Source organism: Pan troglodytes, chromosome 1, assembly GCF_028858775.2.
Source record: "Pan troglodytes isolate AG18354 chromosome 1, NHGRI_mPanTro3-v2.0_pri, whole genome shotgun sequence".
In the NCBI taxonomy this organism is placed as follows: domain Eukaryota; kingdom Metazoa; phylum Chordata; class Mammalia; order Primates; family Hominidae; genus Pan; species Pan troglodytes.
Genome location: NC_072398.2, coordinates 187,360,904 through 187,388,656, shown reverse-complemented (window position 1 = coordinate 187,388,656; position 27,753 = coordinate 187,360,904). Strand labels below are relative to the sequence as shown.

The following is a 27,753-nucleotide window of genomic DNA, read 5'->3' as shown; positions in this document are numbered from 1 at the left end:
CTCAGTCACTGCCCAGGGAGCTCTTATGTGCAGCCCCTTGGAGCATCCCTGTCTGTGGGGCTCCCTGTTTACACATGGTAGACTCAGGCAGGGCCCTGACTGGCTCTTGCCATGGCCCAACCCCTAACCCTACCAGCTCTTCTCGAATCTACCCTTCTGGCTCCATCCCCACATGCCTTTTGGTAGGAAATACGGGGGTTCCTTTAGTTCCAGCCCCACTTGCCAGGGACTCCAAAACAGCCAAACCTGACTTCTGTTGTCTCTCTCACACACACATACGACGTTCCTCTAGGCCCTGATGTCTCAGGACCGTTTCTAAGCTCTGTCCCCAGGACCTGCCTCATGTAGACCCTAATTGAATCTACACCACCCTGCTTTGCCAAGAGCAACCTGCCCCATAGGCCCTACTGTCCTACTGACGGGACTTAGACACACCTGAAAGGCCCTGCTCCCTGGGTCCCTTGCCTCTGGTGCCCCCACTGCTCGTCATCTCATGGTTGGCAAAACCCCTGCCTTCTGCCCTCAGCAGTACTAGGGGCCCTTCAGCCCCAGCGCCTGGGGACAGCCTGTACTGGGCTGACCACCAGCTCTGCATCCTGAGCCCTGCTTGTGGGTGGATGGCCGTGGAGGAGTCCCCAGTGCCAGCCTGCTTTCTGGCCTGCACCCCGTCCCATCTCCCAGCAGAGAGGCTTCGAGGTTTCCTCCCACAGCAGGCTCCTGAGCCTCAGACGGCTTGATGTGGGCTCTAGCCCTGAACTTCTCAGCCGCAGCACTGTTGACATTTTGGGCTGGACGATTCTTAGTTGTGAGGGGCCATCCTGTGCATTGGAGGGTGTTTAGCAGCAGCTCTAGCTCACTAGATGCCAGTAGCACCCCTCAGTCAAAACAAACGTTGCAACGTGTCACCTGGGGGAAATTACTGATGGCCTCCCACTGCCATTGTCTCCACCCATCTGACTCTCTTCACCTGTGTCCACTGGTCGCAAGGCTTCGTCTCCTCATCAGACTTGGCTTCGGTGTCTACCTCACATCTCCCTTCTGTCCCCCAAATTCTCAGGGCTCCCAGTGTCGCTCTCTGAGGCCACGCGACTGCTACATTTAATGGGACAGTACACGTGAAGCACCAGGCACATTGCCAGGCACACAGGAAGCACTTGCTAGTCAGTAGCCTCTGCAGCTAGCACTCGGCTACTAGTCAGTAGCCTCTCGGATAGCACTGTGGGGGGATGTGTCATCTAGTTACATCTGACTTTGTTCACAGTTGCCTGCAGCTCCACCCACAGTCTAGCAGGCCCAGGCATGCTGGGTGGGCCAGAGCCTTTCTCCTTCACCACCTGACTCTCCCTGAGTGACTCATTCTCTCCTTCCATCTACAGCTCTCTGGGTGTACAGCTGCTGGGGCCAGGGTGGAGCCCTGCCCTCCTCAGAGCCTGGCCTACCTGTGCCAGGACTACCAGCCTTCCCTCTTTCTCTAGGGACCTGGCTGCGGGGCCACAGCTGTCTAAAACAGGGACAGTGCCTTTCTCCCCACAGGTGCCCAGACATGCTCCTCACACCGGTGGTGTGTGTGGGGGTGGCTTCTAGTGGGTCCTGTACCTTGGCAGGTTTGTGGGCTGGGTGGGCCTTGACCCCAGAGCCCGGTCCACAGGGTCTGTCTGAGCTGTGGGGTGCGTGTGAGGCATGGGGGCCTGCCTGTGCCCCATTTTCACCTGCCCCGGCCCCACCCTCGGCCTCCCTGGCGCCTGCTGGCGGGCCTCAGCCCTGTCCACCATGTCCTCCATGAGTCCTGAGTCTTTTGTGAGCGATGTGGTTCGTGTGCACCTGTGTGCATGTGTGTGTGCGAGGGGGCACAGGAGTCTCGTCTCGTCTCCGTGCTGTGTGGGCAGATGAAGGTTGGCCTGTTTTTACTCTCTCTGTGTTTCTCCTTGTCTTTTTTTTATTCCCTCCTCATCTTCATCGCACTCTGCCATCAACCCAAACTCTCATCTCTCAGATCAGCGAGAAGGTTGGTCCTTTTCACTTCTTATCCATCTACAGTTCGCCCGTCGATGGGACACGCCTGTCAGTAGGGCCCAGCGGGCTCGGTCAGCTCCCTCAGGCTCACTGCGCCGTGCCTGCCTGCCAGTCTCTGTTGTTTGGGCCGGCGGGCAGGCAGGACCAGGGATGGGTGGGCAGACCCCTGACCTGCATGTTCCTGCTGCTTGGGTCCCTGGTGCACCACGTGTCTGCATGTCCCCTTAGCCTGGTTCCCCTGCAAGGGTGGTGGGGTGGGCATGCTGCATGGCATGAAACTGTACCCCACCTTTGCACCCAGGCCGGGCCAGCTGTCTGATCCAGGCGGTGCTCAGGAATGGTTGTGGGGGGCTGTGGTCAGAGAGAGATGTAAGACCTGTAGCGCTTTGTGTGCACCTGTGGGACCTTTCACCGCCCTCCTCGCCTAGAGACCCAGGCTCAGCTGAAACTACTGGAACATTAAGGCAAGAGGCTAGAGCAGGCTGTCCTCCCAGTATCCTGCAGCACAGGGCAAAAGTCCTGCAGTGTGTACCCTGTCCTTGAGGCCCTCAGGTCCCCCACCAGGGCTTAATGGGGCAGTCAGCCCTGGTCCGCCTCAGGGAGCTTGGTGTCCATGGCGCAGGGTGAGTAGCGTCATCTTGGCACCCTGAGGAAGTCTCCCATAAGGTTGTCTTTTCCCTCTCCAGCCAGATCCAAATTAAGATCCTCCTACCTGCCCCAGGCCCCTCTGCCCAAGCTTCCCAGCTAGCTCCCATGTCTGTTTGAGGGTGAAATTTAGCCCACCAGCCAGCTAACTGACATTCCTTAGCTTGATGCTTTGCATTCAGACTCAAGTTGCTTCTACCTGGAGTAACTGAACGGTCAGCTGCAACTTAGCAGGATCCATATGGGAGCCTGGAAGTGGCCCCTGACTCAGCCACAGGTTAGGAAGGGTTTCCTGGAGACTGTCCTCGAGCCCATTGCAGAGCAGGTCTGTTTGGGGCTTGGTTTTCCGCCCCACCCTTGGAGCCAGACCCCCACCCCTGATGCTGGGGTTGGCAGCAGGGGCTAGTGGTCATTCATGTATCACATGGTCTGTGTGGTCAGAGGAGACTCACCTGTCCATTGGGTTTTGGGGGTTCAGGATAGCAGTGTAGGACAGGCTGAGCCTCAGGGAGCAAACCCAGGCCATCCTCGTTCCCTCTGCCACATCCTCCGTGGCTTGAGTTTCCTCTGTGAGGGTGAGGGAGCCAGTCGAGAGGAGGGCTATAGCCTCGGCTCAGATATCAGCCCTGAGCATCCATCCGTATGCACAGCTGAGCACTGGGGCATTTCTGTTACACCATTTTGCTGACCGGGCAGATCTGCGAGGGCGTCCAGAAAACAGTCATCAGCAGAGACAGCCCAGCCCAGAGTGGCTCCTTCCATGCCCCTTCCTCTACCCTCCTGGTCCCTCGTCCCCTCCCTTCCCCCACCCCACCCTATGGTCCCACCAAAAATAAGCACATGGACAAATATTTAGCGGGAAGGCAGACATGAGTTTCTAAATATTCCAGGGGGATTTGCCGGGCTGGTAATTTGTTTGGTGCTGATAATTGCATCTTACATTTTTCCAGCTTTACTTAAAACTGTGTGCCGGGTATGCCGGCATTTAATTACTGCTCTGCGGCAGCCACAAGGTTATTTATTAAAGAGTTATTTTATCTTGATACAGTGGATCCTGCCCCTCATCCCCTCCTTAATGTTGTGTTATTTTCATCAGAGAAATTTCTCTGAGTGAATGCAGATTGCGGGGCTGCCTCCCCCTGCGATTAGGCTGTCACTCTACTGAATGCTGATGCCTCTGGGCGCCGCACCGCCCTATTATAGGGGGTTGTCAGCGCAAATAATTAGACTTAAAAGTTACAGCTGAAATATAATCCAGAAATGGCAGGGCCCTGTTTTGGAAATTGTCTATAAAATGTCAGCACTAAGGATGCACAGGGAACGGTAATAGACCGGCATTGTTGGAGCCTAAGATTAGACCCTGAGTGCATTTTTCCCAGCTCCAGTTTTTCTTTCCCTGCTGTTGCTTCTGTCAATAGACTGTCCAGGGTGAGGCCTGCTCCTTTTTGGAGGCCCTGTGCCTGCAGCAGTGGGTGGAGGATGGTTGGGGCTGCTGCAGTGAGATGCCAGCCACTCCAGCTGTTGGCATGGGGGTGGCTGTCTGGGCAGGTCTAGGATGCGGGTCCCTGTTGGCACTTGGAATACAAGGAGGTTGTCCCTTGCCTGTTTCCCCCACCCTTCCTCTGTAGACATACCCTGACCTCCCTCACATGGAAAATGTCTCAGTCTCAGTAAAGTTTCTGCGTGGCTGAAGCCCAGTGTCCTTGTGAGAGTGAAGGTGGTGTGCCCAGGAGCCTCTGGACCTGAGGCCCTTGCTTGGTGTTGCAGGTGACCCTAAAGGCCACTGTTGACCTCTCACACTTATGCCTAGCCCCTAGAGCTCTCCCTGCCACCTGCATCTGGGAGGGAAAAAATAAACACAACTCTTCTGTGAAGCGCCTCAATTTCCTGACAGCCGCAGGAGTTGGAGGCTTTAGAAGACGTGGCTCAGGGCATTGGCCTGACCTCCAGGGCTGATCCATGAAGTCTGCCTTTTGGCCTGAAGACCCTGTCCTCCAGGGACAATTTGGGGGTAAAGTCCAGTCAAGTTTCTAGGTTGGTGCCCAAGGTTTATTGGCCAAGGACCTACTTCCTTCTGCTGGGGCTCTTTGTCCTGGTATCCAACGACGTGATTAGGCCCCATGATTCCACCACCGACTGGGGTCAAGCCTGCAATCATGACCTCTCCCTGGCACAGGCTGTCTAAACCCATCCTTACGCCCGCTGGAGCAGCGTCCTCTCCTGCCAGCCTCTGCTAATTCTGATGCTTCTCCCCAGAGCCTTCTGGGTCTTTTTTCAGGCCTGTCAGCTAGGGCTCGAAAGGGTGACAGTTTTTCATCACACAGACCTACTCCTACTACGTATATAAACTTGGTCATGTGGCTTGGTTTTAAAACAGTTCCCTTGACTGTAATTGGCAGGTGATAGCATCTACAGCATGGAAACCTGCACCTAGTAGGTGCTTAAGCATAGCTTCCCTTCCCATGAAGAGGAGGAGACAGGGCACCCACTGGCCGAGAGGACAGGAGAGATTTAGTTCATTAAGGCTGCTCCTCTGTGCTGCCCCCACCCCGCTTCTGTGGCAGGCCTGGACCTGATCTGCAAACAGACTTGCCTGCCTGTGCCTGTCCCTGAGGCCCATCTCCAGAGCAGAGGGAGGGCATGCACCACTGGGCTGGGTGGTGGTTCTGGCTGAGCCTCCTGCTCTCACCTTGGACCATTTGAGGTGCGTGCTCAGAGAGTCCTTTGTTGCCATGAGACACTTGCCAGCCATGCCCCGGGATCCACCTGTTCTGCCACAAGAACTGTGTCTGTGACATGCTGTCATCATTGGTAGAGACTCCTGGCACTAGAACAGATGACAGAAACCCACTTATACCAGCGTAAGCAAAACAAGGAACTCCTGTGTTACAAATCTGAAAAGTGTAGTAGATTTGGTGCTGGGCAGGGCTAGATCCAGGTACTTAAAACAGGTTGGCCAGGCATTTGTCTGTCTGTTTCTGAGCTCTCCTCTCCTCTGTCGACATCTTTGTTCTCAAGCAGCTTTTCCTGTGTGTTGGGAGAAGCCATCCCCAGCTGCTCTAAGCTTAGCTACCTCAGTAGAGAGAGAAGGTCGCTTTTCTAATAGTTTCTGCGGAAGTCCAAAGGCTGTTTCTCCATAGTCAGATCTGGGTCACACGCCCCATGTATGAAGAATGCAGGTAGAAGTGGTTTCCTTAAAGACAATGGGAATGCTCATTGATTTGAGGAGAAAGCAGAACTCTGAATGTCTACAAGACACTCTCATGCCCTGGGTGAACCTGGGGACACAGATCCAGCCCACCAGCACCTGTCAGGCCTGGTCTCTGGGGCTGCCAGGGTTTGGGTTCTGTCTGGAGCACCGAAGTAAGGCAGGCTGTGGAAGGAGTTGAAGCAAGTGCTAAATTAGGTAGGGTCTCTTGGGCTGGGCAGAGGAGTCACTGGGAGCCATGCAGGAGCTTGTTAAACAGGGAGTGGCATCAGATTTGTGCCAGCTGTTTGTGGAGGGCCCGTGAGCAGGAATTGGGGCAGTGGACAACAAGGCAGGAGGACTGACGCAGAACACATTGCAGCAACTCAGGGAAGGATAATGATGGCTTGGACTTTGGTGGTGGCAGTTGCCTGTGTGTGTGGAGAGAAATACATGGATTTGGAAGATATGTTATGCCACGCTGTTGACAGGACCTGGTGACTTGCTGAATGTCTGATCTCTGGGTCTAAGTTTTGACCCCTGTATGGTGAGGTCAGACGTTGGACCGGGAGGTCTCTGAAGTTGCTTCTAGCTCTGGTTCTGTGATTTGGGGCTGTGTGAGCAGCATAGTCTGGTGCTTATAGTGGAGATGCTCCTGATGTGGTGCTGTGGGGTCTTTGCATGCCTGGGCCCCCCAGCGAGGGTCATCAGAGACCAGTGCTCTCAGCAGTGCTCTTGGGTACTGACTAGCCTGCTGCCTGCCGCGTTTGGCCCTGCGTGTGAGAGTGCCCGTGTAGGACACACCCTGGCCTCTGCTCACCAGCTGCATGGCCCATCTGCATGCCAGACATGCCTGCTCACGGCTGGGTTTCATCACCTCCCTTCCCTCTGCATGCTCCTGTGTCTGTGTCAAGCTTCCAACTTCGGGGGCGGGTGGTTCTAGGCTGTACCCTGGACTGAGAAGCTCAGAACAGCTTCTGGTCAGGGGAGTCCAAGGCTGGAGGTCGTGGCCAGGCACAGCCACCCCTCCCCTTGAGACCCTTGTTTGTTGGCGCAGGAAGCCGTCTGTTCGGCGCCCTCATCATGTTACTGCCATCGTCATGCCCATCCTGCCCGCAGACCACGTCCCTGGCCTGCCCTGACCCCTGCCCCTCCCCAGTCCTCCTGAGGGCAGCCCTTTTGCTTGGGTTCCCAGGTTGTGCCCTGAGCATGGCTGAGACCCTGGCAGGCGGCCCTGCCGCTTGCCTTATTTCTTCCCCTCAGGTCATGGCCTGGAGGTGGAGGCAGTGACTCCACGGCAGGTGGCTGTGTCCCTCTGGACTGGCCTTCTGCTCTGCCCAGCCATGCTCTGAGGACCCTCCACCCTAGGGCCTGCTTTCTCTCCTTGGTGCTCCAGCCAGGAGCAGGCAGAGATAGGCCCTGGAGGACACCCTGGGTTGTGGTCCTGACCAGGCCTGGACCTTGTACTGAGTCCCTGTGTGACCCTGGGCAGACAGGACCTTCCTGACAGGCCTCAGTTTCCTAGGCTATAAAATGGGAGCTTGGTTGCAAGATCTCTCATTGAGTAAGTCATCGTGCTCCAGACAGTCCCTGAGTGTGGGGGCCACTTCTAGGCTGGAAGTGGGTGGGGTGGGAGTGGATGATGAGCTGGGGTCTGGCGGTGCCACCCCTCCTGTCTCTGAGCATGGGTTTGGCTCTGACCAGAGGGGCTTCCTGAATGAGGGGCCCCTGCCCTTCCATGCAGTCGTGTGTCCTGCCCGGCCTGTGAGTGCCTCTCTCCCTCCTCCTGCAGTGCGCCGCGTGGCTCCTCGTTTCTCCATCCCTCCCAGCAGCCAGGAGGTGATGCCAGGCGGCAGCGTGAACCTGACATGCGTGGCAGTGGGTGCACCCATGCCCTACGTGAAGTGGATGATGGGGGCCGAGGAGCTCACCAAGGAGGATGAGATGCCAGTTGGCCGCAACGTCCTGGAGCTCAGCAATGTCGTACGCTCTGCCAACTACACCTGTGTGGCCATCTCCTCGCTGGGCATGATCGAGGCCACAGCCCAGGTCACAGTGAAAGGTGAGTGTGGCAGGTGCTGTAACCAGTGCCCTCCCTGTCATCTGGGAGGTCCTGGTGGTGGGCGAATGTGAGCTGGCTGCCATGGGCACAGGCATGGCTGAGGGATTCTTACCCTTTCCTGGGTGTCCCTGCCCTGGGGTCCTCCAGCCCTTAGAGGGAGGGAGGGATTTCTGTTATTAGCCGGCTTAATGATAATAGTTAAGGCATATTGAGTTTCTTGGTGGGAGACATCATGCTAGCAAGCACAGTTGATTTTGTTTTTTTCTGTTTTACCCTGGGAGATAGGTGCTCTTATTATTTCCATTTTTGAAACGAGGGAACCGAGGCACAGAGAGGGTGTATCACTTGCCCAGGGTCACATAAAAATAAACGACAGAGCAGGGACTTAAACCCAGTGTGGTCTGAATCCATATCTCACCCTCCTTACCACTACATAGTACCAGACCTTCAGGTTTAATAGCCTCCCAGCAAGAAGGGTGTGGTAAAATAGTAGGGGAAAGTGTGTTCTCTCTGCCCTGATACCTGGGGACAGGCACACATGTATTACACATATGTCACATATATGTGACCGATTCTGACCAGGCACGGTGGCTCATTCCTGTAATCCTAGCACTTTGGGAGGCCAAGTTGGAAGGATTGCTTGAGCTCAGGAGTTTGAGACCAGCCCAGTTAACGTAGTGAGACCCCCATCTCTACGAAAAAAAAAAAAAAAAAACTGGGCATGGTGGCACACACCTGTGGCCCAGCTACTTGGGAGGGCTGAGACAGGAGGATCACTTGAGCCCAGGAGGGTGAGGCTACAGTGACGCAGTGAGCCATGATCACACCACTGCACTCCAGCCTGAGTGACAGAGCGAGACCCTATGAAAAAAAAAAAAACCAGATTCCTTCCTGGTCTCCCCGCTGCAATTCTCAACAGCCTCTGATCCATTATCTGTTTTGCAGCTTGAGTGATCTTTAAAAAATGTAATTCAGGATCAAGTGACTCCCTTTTAGGAAAGGGAGAAACACCGTCCAGTGGCTTCCCGTTGTTTTAGGATACAGATCAGGATCCTCACTGTGGTCTCCCAGGGCCACTGGCTTCCCACCCTGTCACGCGCCAGCTGTCCAGACACATGCTGCTTTCCGTTTGCCATGCTCCTTGCCTGGCCCCTTCTGTCACTGGCTCCATGTACCCTTCCAGGCCTCAGCTTGGTGATGCTTTCCTTCCCTCATCACCCCATCCAAGGAGATTCCCTGGATCTTACTCCACCTCAGCACCCTGATTCCTGCTGTCCTTGCACATGGCAGAATCATGAGTACGATCGACTTGTTTATTGATTCTCTCTTGTACTGAGGTGTAAACTCCATGAGAGCAGGGATGTGACTGTGTGGCATTGTAGCCCCAGCACAATGTCTGGCATTGAGTGGGTGCTTGTTAATTATTTGTTGAATGACTGTGGACTCAGGACCTTTCCACTTCAATTTGAGCCAAGCTGCAGGGTCTGTGGGGCCAGCAACCCCATCACTCTTTCTATCCGGGCCAGTCCCTAAGGAAATATCTCCCCTTCCCCTGCCTATTACACATACTTTCCACCAGGTGGGCTCAGGTGACCTGCAGAGGCACATAGCTGCTACCCAGTCTGGGTGTCTTTCATCTACATGGGACTGCAAGGGTCACATCACCTCCAGGTCTGTTTGGTAGATGAGTCTGGTGTGCTGATGGGAGGGTCCAGTGAATCCCACAGTTGATATGTGTACATACTAAATGACCCAAGGCCCTGGGGGGGGCACTGACAGGCCTGGCCACCGTCCCTCACTTGTGCCTTCAGAGGTCACCATAAGCTTTTCCAGCCATTTTTCAAGGTAGGCTGTGGGTATCAGCCACACTCAGGTGACCCCACCAGATATCCTGGATAATCCCCAAGTCTAGGGTTGGTTCCTAAGGATCTTGACCTCGGGCAGCTTTGAGCCTTCCACTTTGTCTCCAGCTCTTCCAAAGCCTCCGATTGATCTTGTGGTGACAGAGACAACTGCCACCAGTGTCACCCTCACCTGGGACTCTGGGAACTCGGAGCCTGTAACCTACTATGGCATCCAGTACCGCGCAGCGGGCACGGAGGGCCCCTTTCAGGAGGTGGATGGTGTGGCCACCACCCGCTACAGCATTGGCGGCCTCAGCCCTTTCTCGGAATATGCCTTCCGCGTGCTGGCGGTGAACAGCATCGGGCGAGGGCCGCCCAGCGAGGCAGTGCGGGCACGCACGGGAGAACAGGCGCCCTCCAGCCCACCGCGCCGCGTGCAGGCACGCATGCTGAGTGCCAGCACCATGCTGGTGCAGTGGGAGCCTCCCGAGGAGCCCAACGGCCTGGTGCGGGGATACCGCGTCTACTATACTCCGGACTCCCGCCGCCCCCCGAACGCCTGGCACAAGCACAACACCGACGCGGGGCTCCTCACGACCGTGGGCAGCCTGCTGCCTGGCATCACCTACAGCCTGCGCGTGCTTGCCTTCACCGCTGTGGGCGATGGCCCTCCCAGCCCCACTATCCAGGTCAAGACGCAGCAGGGAGGTAGGTGGGGGCATGCCGGCTGGGCAGCCAACGGCAGAGAAGGGGAGGCTGAGGTTGTGGCGGTGCCTTTCCCCCTCCCTCGGCTGTGAGGTTGGGGGCTCTTGGCAGGATCAAGGTGCCGTAATCCATAGATGTGTGGTCAGTTGGGATGTAGGATAAGGGTGTGAGGTTAGGACCTGACTTCCTCGGCTCCCTCCTCCCTGGGCACCCCTGACCTCACGCAGATGAGGCTGACCTGCCTGGTGTGGGGTGTTGCAGTGCCTGCCCAGCCCGCGGACTTCCAGGCCGAGGTGGAGTCGGACACCAGGATCCAGCTCTCGTGGCTGCTGCCCCCTCAGGAGCGGATCATCATGTATGAACTGGTGTACTGGGCGGCAGAGGACGAAGACCAACAGGTGTGCAGCGGGCAGAGAAGCGCTGAGGGGGTCTCTTGGTCCCTGAGGGTCTGTGATGGGCTTAACCCAGGAGGGTGTTTTCTGGATTCTGTGGCTTATGTGGGCACAGCCTCTAAGGTTTCTGCTGGAGGCTTAGTGGTGCATGCGTGTCATGTGGCCCGCACAGCCTGTATGAATCTGGAGTCATTGTCACCCTGTGCTAGGGGCAAAGTCCCCAGGGTCTGCCTTGGGTTTCCTAGGCTCTGTGGCTCACATGACTGGCAGAGCCCTAAAGTTTCCCCAGAAGCCATGCGTCCCAGATGGCTCCTGTGGTCCATGTGGTCTGTGAGGCGTCTGTGGCATGGGCTAAGCCCTGAGTTCCTTTTGTGCTCCATGTGGCCTTATGGTGTGGAGCCAGTCCTGGAGCCATGGTGGGTCCAGAGGTGTCACATTGCAGCCCATGTTGGGGAACAACCTGTGAGTGACTTTGAGCTCAGAGCTGTCAGTGAGTGCTCCCTGCTCTTCCCAGCACAAGGTGACCTTCGACCCAACCTCCTCCTACACACTAGAGGACCTGAAGCCCGACACACTCTACCGCTTCCAGCTGGCTGCACGCTCGGATATGGGGGTGGGCGTCTTCACCCCCACCATTGAGGCCCGCACAGCACAGTCCAGTAAGTGTCTCCCAAGTCCGCTGCCTGTTACACCTGGGCTGGGACACACACACACACATGCACACACATCCTTCCCCCTCGACCAGGCAGGTGGGGTGGTCAGGTCTGCTGGCCAAACCGAACTCTGGCCTGGGCTCTGAGTCTGGGCCTCGGGAGAGGGCCAGGTAAGTGCCTCCCAGTCTGTCCAGTCCAGGCGGCTGCTGCCCTCCCTGCTCCCTGCCCAGCCTCCTGCCCCTCCTCCCGCCCATGCCCCACACACTGCCCAGGTAAGTTCTGTGTCTGTGCCTCATCTCCGTCCCCACTCTGTGCTGGTCACACTAGCTTAGCTGATGGGCCATCCTCGGTGGGTCTGCCGTGTCCCAGACCTGCTTTGGCGGCTGTTTCTCCTCCCTATGGCCCCGCATCTCGTCTCCCCATCACCCACATTCCCTTCCTCATACTCCCCATGAAAGTTACCTGGGAGCCATGTGATCACCCTGAGCTGACTGTACTCGGGGACAGGTCTGAGAATGCGGCCATGTGACCCAGCCTGCCCACGTGTGCCTTGAATTGTGACCACGTGGCCGTGCAGGGGACTGTCTGCAAGGCTGTCTGTGTGAGACTCTGGTGTTGTGTGTGAGAGACTCCGATGCTGCAGCTGTGGGAGTGGCACTGCCCATGAGTGTGAGTGTGTGACCACACCTGACCAGCTGGCTGTGCAGCACCTGTGTATGTGCATCAGTGGATCTTGGGCATGACCCTTGTCTTTGTGGGCGACTCTGGCCTGATCCTGTAACCGTGTTTGTGGGTCTCGGTAGCCCCCCAGACAGTAGACTGTGTGTGTGTGTGACTCTGTGGTTGCTGCGGGGCGTCCTGTGTGTGGTCACACAGCCACAGTCAGCTGCTGTGTGAGACTCTGTGTGATAGGGTGTCATGGATGTGACTGGCTGGGTAGCATTGTGGGATTGAGATGGTGACCACATCTGATGTGGCCATGTGATGACCAGAAACATGGCGGTGTCTGAAGTGGTCCTTATGAAGTGGGACCATGTGCATGTACCAGTGATGTCAAGAGGCTGTGACCTTGTGTTCATGGATTCATTCCAGAAGCACCTGCTGTGCTGCAGCTGGGGGCCAGGCCCCATGCACGGTACAGGGCTGGCAGCATGACCAGACACATGGTGTCTGCCCATGCGGATCCTGCATTCCAGCAGGGCAGACAGACATTGCACCTGTAATTACCCAAATGAGCTTTTTTATTTTATTTATTTTTCGAGACGGAGTTTTGCTCGTCACCCAGGCTGCAGTACAATGGCACCATCTCGGCTCACTGCAACCTCTGCCTGCTGGGGTCAAGTGATTCTCCTGCCTCAGCCTCCCGAGTATGTGGGATTGCAGGCAACCACCACCACGCCTGGCTAATTTTTGTATTTTTAGTAAAGACAAAGTTTCACCATGTTGGCCAGGCTGGTCTCTAACTCCTGACCTCAGGTGATCTGCCCACCTTGGCCTCCCCAAAGTGCTGGGATTACAGGTGTGAGCCACCGTGCCTGGCCTCCAAATGAGCTTTTAATGACATTTGTATAAAGTAGGATGGAAGAGCCAGGCACGGTGGCTCACGCCTGTAATCCCGGCACTTTGGGAGGCCAAGGCGGGCGGGTCATCTGAGGTCGGGAGTTCAAGACCAGCCCGACCAACATAGAAACCCCATCTCTACTAAAAAATACAAAATTAGCTGGGCATGGTGCTACATGCCTGTAATCCCAGCTACTCGGGAGGCTGAGGCAGGAGAATTGCTTGACTCTGGAAGGCGGAAATTGTGGTGAGCCGAGATTGCGCCATTGCACTCCAACCTGGGCAGCAACAGTGAAACTCCATCTCAAAAAAAAAAAAAGGTAGGCTGGAAGAGACAGGGTGGAGAGATGATGAGACCTCCTTTGATCTGAGGGGTCAAAGAGGGTTGCCTTGGGGAGGTGACACTTTCCTAAGGCCTGAAGGAAGGGTGGGAGCCAACTGGTAAATGAACAGGAGCAGGGAGCACACAGGCCTCCGGGAGAGTCTGCAGGCCTGAAGGCCTTCCAGCTGCAAGGCACATGGTTATGGTCACAAGGTAAGCAGCAGGCCAGTGTGGCTGCAGTAGCTGCCGGAGCTATGGCAGTCAGGGCCTTGGGGACACAGGGTAGGCAGGAGAGCTGACTCTGGCTGCTCTGTGAGAATGGACAGGGCAGCCTGTGAGGAAGCAGAGACCGGTTAGGAGGCTTTGTAGCGGTCCAGGGAAAAGATGGTGGCGCAGGTGAGGTGATGGCGGTGGATCTGAGAACTGTCAGGGATGCTGACTGGTCAGACTTGGTAATGGGTTATGAATAGGGGCCCAGGGGGAGGGAAGTGGAGGTGAATCTTGTTTCTGGTGTATTAACCTGGGAGGAGAGTGGTGCTGGCATAGAATGGGAAATGGGGCAGAGGCAGGTGTGAAAACTACAGCTGGTCTCAGACACCCAAGTTCAGGATGCCGTGTGCCATCCACATGGCAGTGCTCAGCAGGCTGTGGGAATCCAGGGCTGGGCTGGAGCTAAAGGACCCTGAGAAGAAAGACTGCAGATGAGAGGAAATCAGGGGAGGGGAGCGACTTGGAGGTTGGAAGGAGAGAAAGTTTCAAGAAGTAGACGAGATGCTGCTGAGCGGTCAGGAGTACCTGTTGGACCGAGCAACATGGAGGAGTGGCCCTGGAGATGAAGCTTGGTGCATGGTAGGACCAAAGCTGGTGGATGTTTCATGAGGCCTGTGTGGGTGCTGAGAATGTGGAGGCAGCAAGCCCAGACGTTGCCAGAAAGTGTAGCTCTGAACAAGGGGACCACTATGGCTAGAGAGGGCTGTGGAGCTGAGGGTGGGATTTTGTTTTGTTTTGTTTTGTTTTGTTTTTGTTTTTTTGAGACAAAGTGTTGCTCTGTCTCCCAGGCTGGAGTGCAATGGCATGATCTCGGCTCACTGCAACCTCCGTCCACCTCCCGGGTTCAGGTGATTCTCCTGCCTCAGCCTCCCGAGTAGCTGGGTTTATAGGCGCGCCCGCCACCACACCCAGCTAATTTTTTTTTTTTGTAATTTTAGTAGAGACAGTGTTTCACCGTGTTAGCCAGGGTGGTCAGGATCTCCTGACCTCGTGATCCGCCCGCCTCGGCCTCCCAAAGTGCTGGGATTACAGGCGGGAGCCACCGCGCCCGGCCTGGGATTTTTCTTTTAAGATGGGAAAATTTCAAGCATATTTAAATGCTATTGGAAACAGTCAATAGAAAAAAAAAGAAACCGTGGAAAAGAGGGTAACTGGTGGAGCCTTGGGAGGTGGAGAGAAGGGGAACAGTATGGGTGGTGAGAGAGCTTAGCCTTGGACAGGGTGGCTCAACTTTCCATTCTCATGGGTGGAAAGGAGAGAATTGCTGCAGATGCAAGTACGGTGGGGGGGGGGTTGTAGCAAGAGATGGAGGGAGCTGCTGTGAAAGCCCGGTCTTCTCTGCAGTGTGGGAGACATGGTCATGCGCCAAGAGGAGGCAGGCAAAGGGAGCTGGAGGTCTAGGGAGCATGGAGGAGGGGGACTGTTTCGTGTGAGGTGGCAGAGCGAGCCAGGCAGGGGGCAGAAACAGGCAGCATGGAGAGTCCTGGAGGATGAGGCCTCTAGGGACGTGTGCATAGGACGCCAGCCTGCCTCAGTGCCGCTGTAGAGAAGGAGGGGGAGAGCTGGATTCATCTAGGGCTTGGCAGCGACCAGGAAGGAGCATGGAAAGATCAGGAGGCGAGGGACTTTGCGATATTGGTGAGAGTGTGGTAGGTGGTAGACTGTGGAAGCTGAACATGGAGGGTGGGAAGGACAAGGTTGATGGACAGGCATCCTGAGGAGCTGGCGAGCAGTCTCAGTGCCCGGGGCCTGGAGTGACTGAGCAAGAACAAGGGGGTGGGGTCTGCAAGGGGATGTGAGAGCCCGTGATTCTGGAGGGAGGGCCATCCCCAGTACTGGCAGCCTCCAGGGCATGACCATAGCTGTGCAGGGGAGGAGAAAGTCCTAGAGATGAGGGGCTCTGGGGCCAGTGGGTCAAGGGGCTGCTGAAGTCCCCATGGCAGGGGGTGGTGACAGAACTTGAAGAGGAAACCTGTGCATTGCAGCAGAGTCCTCGGTGGGCGTGGAGTCTGGACACATCACTGGACACAAGGAGACACGTGTCTGCCTCCTAATTCCCAAAGAAGCTGTTGAGTGAGGGCACCTCTGTTGGTGGGTACTTTTTCTCCACGCCAGGGGCTGTTGGCCTTCATGTCCGGCCTCCTGTTGGTGATTACCTGTGGCACTGGCAAAGAGACTGTTTCCAGGCAGGCACAGGTGAAGGCTGCCTTATGCCAAAAGGGCCACTGGGGCCACTCTTCCTCGGAAGAGCAGAACCGTGGGCACAGCAGATGTGAAGCAGTTCTCCATATGTGGCTGTGTGTGCGGGTGGCAGTGGGATGGCCACGTGCTTGTGTGTATCTGATATCGTGTATGTTTTCTGTGAGACAGCATATGTGTGGGAGAGACCTCGTGTGAGAGATGCTGTGTCAGAACTCTAAGACATTGTGTGTGAGAGTGTGTGTGTGTCAGATGCCATGTGTGAGACACCAAGACACTTACGGGTATGTGATACTCTGTGTATATGTGAGTCTGTGTGAGAGACACTGATACTCCAAGACATTGTGTGTGTGTGACACTGTGAGACACCAAGACTGTATATGTGCGAGACAGCCTATGTATGACAGTGTGTGTGTGAGACACCATGAGAGACTGTGTATTTACTGTGAGAGACTGTGTGAGAGACACGTGTGAGACACTGTGTATATGACACTATGTATACGTGAGACTGTGTGAGACACTATGTGTATGTGACACTGTATATGTGTGAGACCGTATGAGACAGTGTATATGACACTGTATATGTGTGAGACTGTGTGTGAAACACTATATGACACTGTATATGTGTGACACTGTATATGACACTATATTTATGTGGAGACTGTGAGACACTATGTATATGTGACACTATGTATGTGTGTGACACTGTGAGAGACACTGTGAGACACCAAGACAGTATATGTATGAGACACCCTGTGTGTGTGACACAGCGTGTGACTGTGTGAGACGTGTGTGAGGCACTGAGACTGAGAGACACTGTGTGTGAGGCTGTGTGAGAGTCAGTGTGTGTGATAACTGTGTGTGTATCACCGTGTGTGTGTGTGAGAGAGGGAAGGAGAGAGAGGGAGGCAGGTCAGAGGGAGTCAGGCGTCCTTGGCGAGAGTGGCAGCAGCCTGCCTGGAGGGACCCTGGGATGGCCATTTCAGCACCTAAGGGGTAGCCTGCCCGGGTGAGTCTCCAGTCCACTGTGACTCAGTCATTGTGCCTGTGATCCCCACCCTCCATCTGCTTGCTTCCCCCCCATTTGTCTTCCCCAGCCCCCTCCGCCCCTCCCCAGAAGGTGATGTGTGTGAGCATGGGCTCCACCACGGTCCGGGTAAGTTGGGTCCCGCCACCTGCCGACAGCCGCAACGGCGTTATCACCCAGTACTCCGTGGCCTACGAGGCGGTGGACGGCGAGGACCGCGGGCGGCATGTGGTGGATGGCATCAGCCGTGAGCACTCCAGCTGGGACCTGGTGGGCCTGGAGAAGTGGACGGAGTACCGGGTGTGGGTGCGGGCACACACAGACGTGGGCCCCGGCCCCGAGAGCAGCCCGGTGCTGGTGCGCACCGATGAGGACGGTAGGCAGTGCCACCGGGGCGGGAGGGGAGGCGTTCTGCCTCAGACACCACCCACCAAGCTCCCCAGGGCCTTCCTTTCCTGAACACAGGCCCAGGTCAGCTCATCTTTCTGGTTCAGGTGTAATGGCCTAAAGTGGGGGGATGTCACTTACGGGATAACTGAGGCCCAAATCCCAGCCTTTGAGGCTGTCTCCAAAGCAGCTGAAACCTTCACAGGCTAAGATGGGAGAAGCCGCCCTGTCTAAGATTTGAAAAGTCAAGATTGGGCAGATTGGTGTAAAAGATACTCAAAGTAGAATCAGCAAGACTCCACGTTGGCTGGACATTGGCATGATTTGGGGCCTAGGAGGAGTCAGGACAGGTTGTGCTGACTGGGGGTGGTCAAAGACCTGGTGCCCCACCTCCACCTGTTCCCCCATGTCGACCCTCCCCACCAAGTGAGAGGCCTGGGCCAGAGGGGTGGGCAGGGCCAGTCCTGGGCTCTTACCCGTGGCGGGCAGAGGGAGCCTTCCGTGTGCCTCACCAGGGACAGATGATCTAAGGAAACTGTATCAGGGCCTTTCCTGGGGGAGTGGGGTGCTGAGGCAGGACCCTCGAGTTTGCTGTGCCCACCTGAGCTAGGGTTGATACCTCCAGGCCTGACTTCCTTCTCTACCTGACCCCCCAGTGCCCAGCGGGCCTCCGCGGAAGGTGGAGGTGGAGCCACTGAACTCCACTGCTGTGCATGTCTACTGGAAGCTGCCTGTCCCCAGCAAGCAGCATGGCCAGATCCGCGGCTACCAGGTCACCTACGTGCGGCTGGAGAATGGCGAGCCCCGTGGACTCCCCATCATCCAAGACGTCATGCTAGCCGAGGCCCAGGTGCAGCATTGGGTGGTGGTGGGGTGGCAGGGTGAGCACAGACCAGCATGCACAAGCTCCCTTTTGGGGCCCAGATATGTCCCTCTTCCCCTGTCTGCCCTCAGCAGTGCTGTGACTGCCTTTCCTTGGTTGTGAGACCCGAGATGCTTTGCAGCATCAGGGGTTAGGCTGGGGTTTTTTGGGTGTGGGTTTTTTATTTGTTTGTTTGTTTTGAGATAGAGCTTCACTCTTGTCGCCTAGGCTGGAGTGCCTCCTGGGTTCAAGCAATTCTCCTTCCTCAGCCTCCCAAGTAGCTGGGATTACAGGCGTCTGCCAGTGCGCCTAGCCAATTTTCATATTTCTAGTAGAGACAGGGTTTCACCATATTGGCCAGGCTGGTCTCGAACTCCTGACCTCAGGTGATCCGCCTGCCTCAGTCTCCCAGAGTGCTGAGAATACAGGTGTGAGCCACTGTGCCCCACCAGGTCGGGGTTTTGAGATGTGCCTTTCCCCTAGACAGTGCTGGGCTGGCATCCACTCTTCCCACAGAAAGGGTAGAGAGAGTGCTCCAGGGCTGTCTTACCCCACTGGCGGCCATGGGTCCGTGGTTGCTGCAAAGCTCTGTGAGTAGCCAAGTAGAGTGTTGCCCTGCTCCTGGCCCTGCAGGGAACGATTCAGCCCCTGATGTTCACCCTCAAGAGCTAGGCCTGCTGGCCAGCCTCACACCTCCCTCTGTGCACATCTGTCTTCCTGGGAGGATGGTCCTGCCCTTGAGCTTGGGGTGAGGTCCCTGGGGTATTCTGAACACTGGTTGCTATTCAGATGAAGAACTTGGAATGCTGGGGGGTTATGAGAGTGGTATGGAATTATTCAGCAAGTAGGTGGCTGCTGCGCTTGGATGAGAAGCCATGTCTGTGGACCCCTAGGAAAGGGCCACAGTTGCTGTCATGAGCCCCCTCCCAAAAGACCCTGCTGGAGAGTCACAACACCTGGTGTGGTGCTCTCAAGGTTTCCCTATCCAGGAGCAGGGCCTCCCCATTGAGCCTCTCACCCCTGCCTGGGTGGAGAGCAGGGGTGCGTGTACCACACTCAATGTACTTTTGTACAGCACTCAATGCTGTACACACTGTGCAGAGGGGTGGGGTCACCCACACAGACAGGAGCCTTACTCCTCCAGCTGGGCTCAGCCATCTGAAGCAAAATTCTTTCTGCCCAGAGGGTGCTCTCTTCCCCCTCTCAGCCTGCCCAGTGCTAAGGCATCCGGGGTGGAGGAGGCAGGCATGTGCACCCACCTGCATTCCTGGGGCAGGTTGAGGGCTCCTCGTGGAGCCTCAGTGAACACACCTACCCAGAAACATCCCAGGAATGGGTTCCCCTAGCCCCTCCTCTCTGAGGGGGCCAGTGGCCACAGCTGTGGCCAGTGGGGTTCCAGAGAAGCCACTTCAAGTGCCCCCTTCTGGTCCCAAGAGGTTCAGAAGGGAGCTGGGCCAGAGGCTCAGGGACGCTGCCCATTTAGTCTCAGACATCCCATCATGGGGGCGGTAACTCGAGTCTGGGCTCCCGGAGGACACTGAAGATGGAGGCCTGCTCCATAGCCCTCTCAGGACTGGGTCATTCTGTTCCTCGCCAGTGGGAGAGCAGTGGGGCCTGGTCCCGAGCCTGGCCACAGGGCCCAGCTGTCCCTGTGCTTCTGTCAAGGGCGGCACATTCTGTCCTTCACGCAACAGCACCATCCCCTCAGCTCATCCCCCATCATGCCTGAAGGAACTACGTGGTGCAGGTTCCCACCCCCAGCCTGGAAGTGTGGAGCCAGACCTGTCTCCTTTTACGTCAGATTCCATCTCCCTGCCTCCCTTTTTCCCCTCTCGTGGCCTGCATTTCTCTCTCCTTCTTGGAGTCTCTGTTTTTGTCTTGCTCTTTCTCTTCTCTCTCCTCCCTCCTTCCCTCCTCCCCCTGCCATTCCTCTGACCCCTTTCCTTCATCTCCATTTGGTTTCATCCTCCGTCCTTCCCTTCTTTCTTGCTCTGCCTCTAGCGCAGGACAGGGTCCATGTGATGTGAGAACCTCCACGCCAAGGCTTGGTTGGGACAGCCCAGGTCTCCCCGCAGGCAAGGAGACTGGAAGGGACCTGGGCCCAGCCACACCCTATAAAGTGGCCATGCACTAAGGACCTGTCCAGAGTCTCCTCTCATATTCTGTTCCATGCTTCTTGCAAGGACTTTCCAACAGAGTGTCCCAGGACAGGAGGAACTTAGGCCACCCAGCATGGAGGCCAGTGGACAGAGGCCAGACCGGCACTGTGGGGGTGCTTGGGCTGGAGGACCCCAGGTATTTCCGGCTTGGAGACATCCTGGACCATCTCCCTGTGATGTTTCATGGGGCCTCAGAATGGAGACCTCACAGTCCCTCCACCTGTCCATCTAGAATATCTACATGCACCAAAGGCCCGCAACACTGCCAGCCCCGAAACATTCCTTCCTACCTTAATCCTCAGACACCCCGAGGAAGGAACGGGTATAGGTGATTTCCCGTGCCTGTGGGCTACAGCCCAGGCTCTGAGCTTGGCACTCACAGCCTTCATAGTCTTGCTGACTGGCTTGCCCTTGGGCCCACCCTGCCCATGTGCCCTGTTCACCCCCAACTCTTACTGTTGTGGGACACTTCTCATGCCTGGGGTGATTGTGTAATGTATGATCACATCTGGGATGCTTTGGCGGGTGGAAGGAGACACTGAATAGTCAATTCCATGGCAACAAGCACAGGCCAGGACTGTCCGAGGCAAACCAGGGCATATGGGCACCCCATTCACCCCTCAGTGTCTTCCCTCGGCCTGAGCTGTTGAACCCACCCTTCTCGTCTGGCAGCCTCTCCCTCCCAGCAAGCCCAAAATTGTCAGAGCATCTGTAGCTGCTTTGTGTTCTTAGGACCCTCTGTCAGTGGGTCCTCTCCCTGCAGGCTGCCTGCCCTCCCTGTCTCCCTACCCTCCTCAGCCCTGGCACACCCAGTTGGTGCTCAGTGAGGCAGGGATTCAAATCTTTGAACCGGGAGTTGTCCTGGGGTGCTACCCCCATGGGTACTTCGAGGCCCAAAAGCCCTCCCTCTGTCCTCCCTGGGCAAGGTCCCTTCCAGGCCAGGCCCTCTCCAGGTCAGAGTCCTTCACCATCCTGTCTCCCTTTCTCTCCCTCTCCCGCGGTCAGTGGCGGCCAGAGGAGTCCGAGGACTATGTAAGTAACAGGTGTGCGAACGCGGACAAGACATGGGTCAAGCTGGGCTCATGGGACGCTCCTCCTCTCCCTCCTTTCCTGCCAGCCTGCGCTGCCAAGATCCACAGGGCTCCAGCCACATCCGGAGAAAATTGGCGTTTAGACACGAGCACTGAGCTGAGCAGCGATTGGCATTTCCTCTAATCCTTACTTCTTGCCTGTCGAGCAGCAATTTGAGGCCAGTGTTCATGATCGACCAGGGCCTGGCCCCTGCCCCGGCCAGACAGGGATGGAGTTAAATCCAATCCTGATCGTTAGGCCTTATTGATCCCTGGAGTGAAAAATCACCTGCTTTAGGGCCCAGGCTGGGAGGGCTGTCTGGAGAGTCGGATTCTGGCATTGGTGCATTCTGGAGCCCCAGCCCTGGGAGACCCTCCAGCTGTGGCAGGAGGGGTCCATGAGGGGGTGGTGGCAGCTGCAGGGGCCCCACTCAAGGCCAGAGCTGGAGGGATACCAGGGTTGATGACGGCTCTGTTCCCACTGCACGGTGGTCCCTGCCCTGCTTCCCACTCTTCTCTCTGTGTGGTGTGGCTTGACCTCCCATGGTGTTTCTCAGCATGTCCAGAGATGATGCCTTTGCTGCAGATGGGTATATGGGCAGGGTCTGCCAAGGAGGGAGGACATTGCCCTGGCTGCTGTCTCAGGCATCACTGAGAACAGATGTGGAAGCCAGTTCCCCAGGTGTGGAGGTTTTCTTATTCTCCTAGCCCCTCCCCTGCCTTTCTCAAGAGGTATTGCAGGGTATAGACATTCACAGAGTTAGTGGCCTAGATGGGGGCAGCGGAGTCCTGACTGGGTCCTATAGGATGGCACCTTAGCCCATCCTGCCACCTTGCTCTGTCTGTGCATGCATGCACTGGTGTCCACAGGCGGCCTTACGCCTGCTTATGCAGGAGCTGTAGGCTGTGTGCGTGTGGCTGCCAAGAGCCACGCAAGGTGCTGGGTGCCTGCGAGGCTGTGCCCTGTTTATATCCTCAGTCTCCGTTCACAGCACAGTGGAGTGAGGGAAACAGTCTGGCCCTTTGTTCTTGTCTGAAAAGAATAATGAGCTGTCTGCCCCAGGCGTGCGGCTCCTGGGATGGGCGGGGTCCTCCCAGGCCTGCATCCTACCTGCCTGCTTCCTCTCCAGCAGAGGCCACCATTGTATAGCCCCACCTTCCACAACCCCTGGCCTTGTGTGCCCCGGGGCTCCCCTCAGGCTAGGGTCCTGAGTACCCTGACAAGGTCTGGCCTCTCCCTGCATTCTTGTGATGGGAACGAACCCCTCCTCCTCCCTCAGGAAACCACTATCAGCGGCCTGACCCCGGAAACCACCTACTCCGTTACTGTTGCTGCCTATACCACCAAAGGGGATGGTGCCCGCAGCAAGCCCAAAATTGTTACTACAACAGGTGCAGGTGAGTGAGGGGTCAGGACGGACCTGAGGGTGGGGCAGCAGGAGGGCAGCGCCAGAGCCCAGCCCGTGGTCCTTCAGTCCCAGGCCGGCCCACCATGATGATCAGCACCACGGCCATGAACACTGCGCTGCTCCAGTGGCACCCACCCAAGGAACTGCCTGGCGAGCTGCTGGGCTACCGGCTGCAGTACTGCCGGGCCGACGAGGCGCGGCCCAACACCATAGATTTCGGCAAGGATGACCAGCACTTCACAGTCACCGGCCTGCACAAGGGGACCACCTACATCTTCCGGCTTGCCGCCAAGAACCGGGCTGGCTTGGGTGAGGAGTTCGAGAAGGAGATCAGGACCCCCGAGGACCTGCCCAGCGGCTTCCCCCAAAACTTGCGTGTGACAGGACTGACCACGTCTACCACAGAACTGGCCTGGGACCCGCCAGTGCTGGCGGAGAGGAACGGGCGCATCACCAGCTACACCGTGGTGTTCCGAGACATCAACAGCCAACAGGAGCTGCAGAACATCACGACAGACACCCGCTTTACCCTTACTGGCCTCAAGCCAGACACCACTTACGACATCAAGGTCCGCGCATGGACCAGCAAAGGCTCTGGCCCACTCAGCCCCAGCATCCAGTCCCGGACCATGCCAGTGGAGCAAGGTGTGTGCTGTGGACATGGCAGCCCTTCCCGAGTGTGGCTGCATCTGGGGGTCTCTGCTCTCCTTGAGCCACTGACCTCTGGCGACTGTGATCCACCAGCCTCTGGTGTGTGACCTCCAATCTCTCATGACTGTGACCACTAACCTCTAGTGAATGGGCACCACATTCTTGGTGCCTGACCTCTGCTGTCCTTAACCTACTGACCTCTGCTGTATGACCTTCTGATCTCTTGTGACCTTGACCCACTGATCTCTTTTGACTGTCACTCACTATTCTTGGGTGTGCAACCTCCTGATCTTTGGTGTGTGACACTAATCTCTTGGGGCCATGACCCACCGACCTCTAGTGAACATGCTCCACCACGCTCTGGTGTGTGGCCACATGCTTCTCATGACCGAAACCCACTGACCCTCTGATCACTCTGGCCTGGTGTCCATCGGCTCAAGCTTTTACACTCGCGTTTCTGGAGATTCTGACCCTGGTTGCTGTGGCATCCCCCGCCCTGTTTGGTGCTCACTGTGGAAGAGCTTGGGCTGGGAGTTCAACTGTGCCGTTTGAAGCTGGCTGGGAGTGGGGCGCTTGGTACTCTGCAGCCATCCTTCAACCCCCTGTTCCCCAACCAGTGTCTCATCCTGGCCATTCACCTTCCACCCTTCCAGCCCATTCACCCCACCTCATATACCCAGCAGAGCTGACTCTCTCTTTATGCCTTTGCAGTGTTTGCCAAGAACTTCCGGGTGGCGGCTGCAATGAAGACGTCTGTGCTGCTCAGCTGGGAGGTTCCCGACTCCTATAAGTCAGCTGTGCCCTTTAAGGTGAGTAAGGGCCACGGCCAGCTGAGCCTGGCACACACACAGGCCTGCTGGGTGCTGTCTTTCCAGTCCTAACCCATGTGCATCCGGCTGTGGAGCAGCAATGTGGTTGTGTATCCGTGCACTGTGCCTTGCAGCCCGTGGTAGGGAACCTCACCCAAAGGCATTGATTGCCCCTCCCGTCCCCCACAGATTCTGTACAATGGGCAGAGTGTGGAGGTGGACGGGCACTCGATGCGGAAGCTGATCGCAGACCTGCAGCCCAACACAGAGTACTCGTTTGTGCTGATGAACCGTGGCAGCAGCGCAGGGGGCCTGCAGCACCTGGTGTCCATCCGCACGGCCCCCGACCTCCTGCCTCACAAGCCACTGCCTGCCTCTGCCTACATAGAGGACGGCCGCTTCGATCTCTCCATGCCCCATGTGCAGGACCCCTCGCTTGTCAGGTGTGCACACGAGGTATCGGGGGAGGCGGGGCAGGGCTGGAGGTAACCAGCAGTGACAGTCCTGATTCCTGCCCTGCCCACCCAGGTGGTTCTACATCGTTGTGGTGCCCATTGACCGTGTGGGCGGGAGCATGCTGACGCCAAGGTGGAGCACACCGGAGGAACTGGAGCTGGACGAGGTACCTGGGGAGGGGATGGGGACACTGACAGCCCCATTGCAGTGGTCAGCTGTGGCCTTCCTGCCCTGAGCACTGTCCCAGTGACTCTCAGATTCACTCCCCAAATTGAAATCTCTCTTCTGGCTGGCAGCCCACCCCTCTCTGGAGAGAGGGACTCTGAGGAAACCATCTGGGAGTATTCACAGAACTCCCGGAGGGCTTACAAAGAATCCCTGGGGTGGGATGTCGTGGAGATGCCTCTGCAGGTCTAGAGAATGCCAAGCCCTGTAGACACTGCAGAGCCTCGCAGATCTAGAAGCTATGGAGGGTTTAGTGAGCCTTATAGCCAGGAGTCCCTGGAAGGTTGAAATCCTTCAGTCCTTTCTCACAGCCAGTGTGGCAACAGCCTGGTTAGGGTGGGGCAGCTTACACACAGGGCTGCTTCTCATGGGCTGGTGGGGAGGAGTGGCTTCACGGTGTCTGTTACTCTGTAGGGGCAGTGGGTTGGGCAGGTGTGGGCTCTTACACGGAAGGTGAGCCTTGATCTCGGCCCAGGGAACTGACATCCCAGGCCACAGCCCCAGGGCCGGCCGGCATGCTCCGAGGCCCCGCATGACCCCCATGCTCTGCTCTGCCAGCTTCTAGAAGCCATTGAGCAAGGCGGAGAGGAGCAGCGGCGGCGGCGGCGGCAGGCAGAACGTCTGAAGCCATATGTGGCTGCTCAACTGGATGTGCTCCCCGAGACCTTTACCTTGGGGGACAAGAAGAACTACCGGGGCTTCTACAACCGGCCCCTGTCTCCGGACTTGAGCTACCAGTGCTTTGTGCTTGCCTCCTTGAAGGAACCCATGGACCAGGTCTGCCTGAGCCGGCTTGGCTGTCAGCACCCTGATTCCCTGGGCCTGGCCTGAGACGATGCCAGTCTCAAACACCACAAGACCCCAGGTCTTTATCAGTTTGGGGGCTTCGAGATCCTGGGGCAGCACTAAAGACCCAAGATCTGTCCCGGGGATCCTAAGACGCGGCCCTGGGACCCAGAGGCCAGACCTAATGTGGCTCCAGGGACCCAGTCCTGCCAGGTCCACCTTGTAGGGTCTGGGAGACCAGGCCCAGGGTAACCCAGACCCAGAGCCCTTTTTCCAGGATTGATAGGCAGAGGGTGGGGGGTTCTCACGCTGAGCTCACAGCCTGCTGTTCTCCACCGGGCCACAGAAGCGCTATGCCTCCAGCCCCTACTCGGATGAGATCGTGGTCCAGGTGACACCAGCCCAGCAGCAGGAGGAGCCGGAGATGCTGTGGGTGACGGGTCCTGTGCTGGCAGTCATCCTCATCATCCTCATTGTCATCGCCATCCTCTTGTTCAAAAGGTGAGCACTGCCCTCAGAGCTCCGGGAACGGCCACCTGCCCCTCGCCTTTCAGGCCCTCTCCGGGTGTGGTGCCTGTGGAGAGTGTGCAGCCTTGCATCCTGGACCCTGGGCCTCAGGCTCAGCAGGAAGGCAGGAAGGGCAGGAGCAGTGTGTGTGCCTACCTGTGTCTGCAGGCCTGCATCTGTCAGGTGAGGGAGCCTCTGCAGCAGCCTGGGCGTGAGGAACTAAAGCCTCAGAGGGTTGTCTCATGTGCATCCCTGGCACGTCTGTCTGTCTCTGTGTTTCTGTGGATAAGAGTGCGTCTGTCTCCTCTTCAGTTTTAAGACACCGCCATCTCCTGAGCTCCTACCTCGAGTCCTTTCCTTCTGCCACCATTCCTGGATGATTCCCCAGCCCTACTCTCCTGCTTAGGCCTAGATAGGTCGAGCTGGAGGCCCACAGGCCATGGATGCTCACTAACAGACATGACTGATGGCCTGCTGTGCCCGTGCCATCCGCAGCGGCCTCAGCCTCAGTGTGTCTTTCCCACCCAGTTCTCTATCGGCAGTGGCCACCACCTGCCCTAGGAGTCTCCCTTCCTATCCATGCACCTTCCAGCCTGAAAGGGATTTCCAAAGATTTAACTTTGTCACTCTCAGTTTAAAACCTTTTGATGGCTGCCCACGTAAAGCCCAGCCTCTTTAGCCTGACAGCCAAACACCTGGCTAATCTGACCCCTGCCACACTCCTGACATTGCGACACTGAACTCATTCAGTGTTCAGGCCCACACAGGGTGTGCCCTCTGCGGATCTCCCTCCCCCTGCCCACTTGGCAACAGCAATCTCATCGTTCAGGACTCAAGTCCATGCTCTGGTGCCTGCAAGGCCTTGCCTGGCCCCTACCCCTTCCTTGCACACTGTCCCCTGTGATGCTCCACTGCAAACGCAGCTGGGCCTGTGTGCCAAGCCTTCAGCCCCCAGCACTGGGCTGAGCCCACAGGCATGTCAGTGAACACCTGGCAGATGAAGATATGCTAGTCTGTGTGTCTGAGCACATCTCTGCACCATGCAGGAGAGCCTATATCCTGTGTGCCTACCCTGGACCCACTGTTCCTTCCTAAAGAGTCCACTCCTTCCTCCCAGGGTGGATGGACCTGTGGGCGGGTCCCTGAGGAGTGTCCCGCAGATGCACTCATCCTTCCCACTTCCACCTGCATTCTGGGTCTGTCCAGAGAGGTAGACCCCCTCCCTGTGAATGTCATGTGGGTGCCATATAAGGGGCCTGCAGGGTCCCCATGTCATTAGAGGGCTGAGTGCTTGGTGGAAACTGTGACCGTTCCTTTCTTCTGTCCTTGCTTGTCTTTCGGGACCTAGTAAACAAGAAAGGTAGGAGTTGTTCCTTCTCTCTTCACACACCTCCCGCTCTACTTCTAATCCTTGGGCCAGCAGGGAGGGATGACGCTTTGACCAGAAGTCCCCTGGCCTATGGCTTTAAGCAGCAAACTGTCCAGTCAGCTCAGCAGGCTCCCTGGTTCAGGACTGAGTCCTCATTGGTGTGAGGAGGCAGTTTCTGTCTCAC

The 27,753-nt window shown here is 56.9% G+C and overlaps 1 protein-coding gene across 22 annotated transcripts in view; it reads left to right on the top strand.

Annotated features, from left to right (window-relative positions):
* The window catches only part of PTPRF (protein tyrosine phosphatase receptor type F), a 97,952-nt gene that overhangs the window by 55,077 nt on the left and 15,122 nt on the right, over window positions 1-27,753 (top strand). For 6 of the 22 annotated variants that reach the window (XM_016960834.4, XM_016960819.4, XM_054666184.2 and 3 more), the window contains 14 exons: window positions 7,638-7,907; window positions 9,878-10,459; window positions 10,718-10,854; window positions 11,363-11,507; window positions 16,950-17,255; window positions 17,923-18,116; window positions 21,293-21,319; window positions 22,638-22,755; window positions 22,833-23,411; window positions 24,129-24,226; window positions 24,416-24,669; window positions 24,755-24,848; window positions 25,466-25,684; window positions 26,040-26,194. In XM_016960834.4, coding sequence (XP_016816323.1) covers window positions 7,638-7,907; window positions 9,878-10,459; window positions 10,718-10,854; window positions 11,363-11,507; window positions 16,950-17,255; window positions 17,923-18,116; window positions 21,293-21,319; window positions 22,638-22,755; window positions 22,833-23,411; window positions 24,129-24,226; window positions 24,416-24,669; window positions 24,755-24,848; window positions 25,466-25,684; window positions 26,040-26,194 — 3,178 coding nt within the window. The remainder of the gene's footprint in view (window positions 1-7,637; window positions 7,908-9,877; window positions 10,460-10,717; window positions 10,855-11,362; window positions 11,508-16,949; window positions 17,256-17,922; window positions 18,117-21,292; window positions 21,320-22,637; window positions 22,756-22,832; window positions 23,412-24,128; window positions 24,227-24,415; window positions 24,670-24,754; window positions 24,849-25,465; window positions 25,685-26,039; window positions 26,195-27,753) is intronic. The other 16 variants (XM_016960838.4, XM_054666191.2, XM_054666178.2 and 13 more) reach the window with 7 other exon arrangements.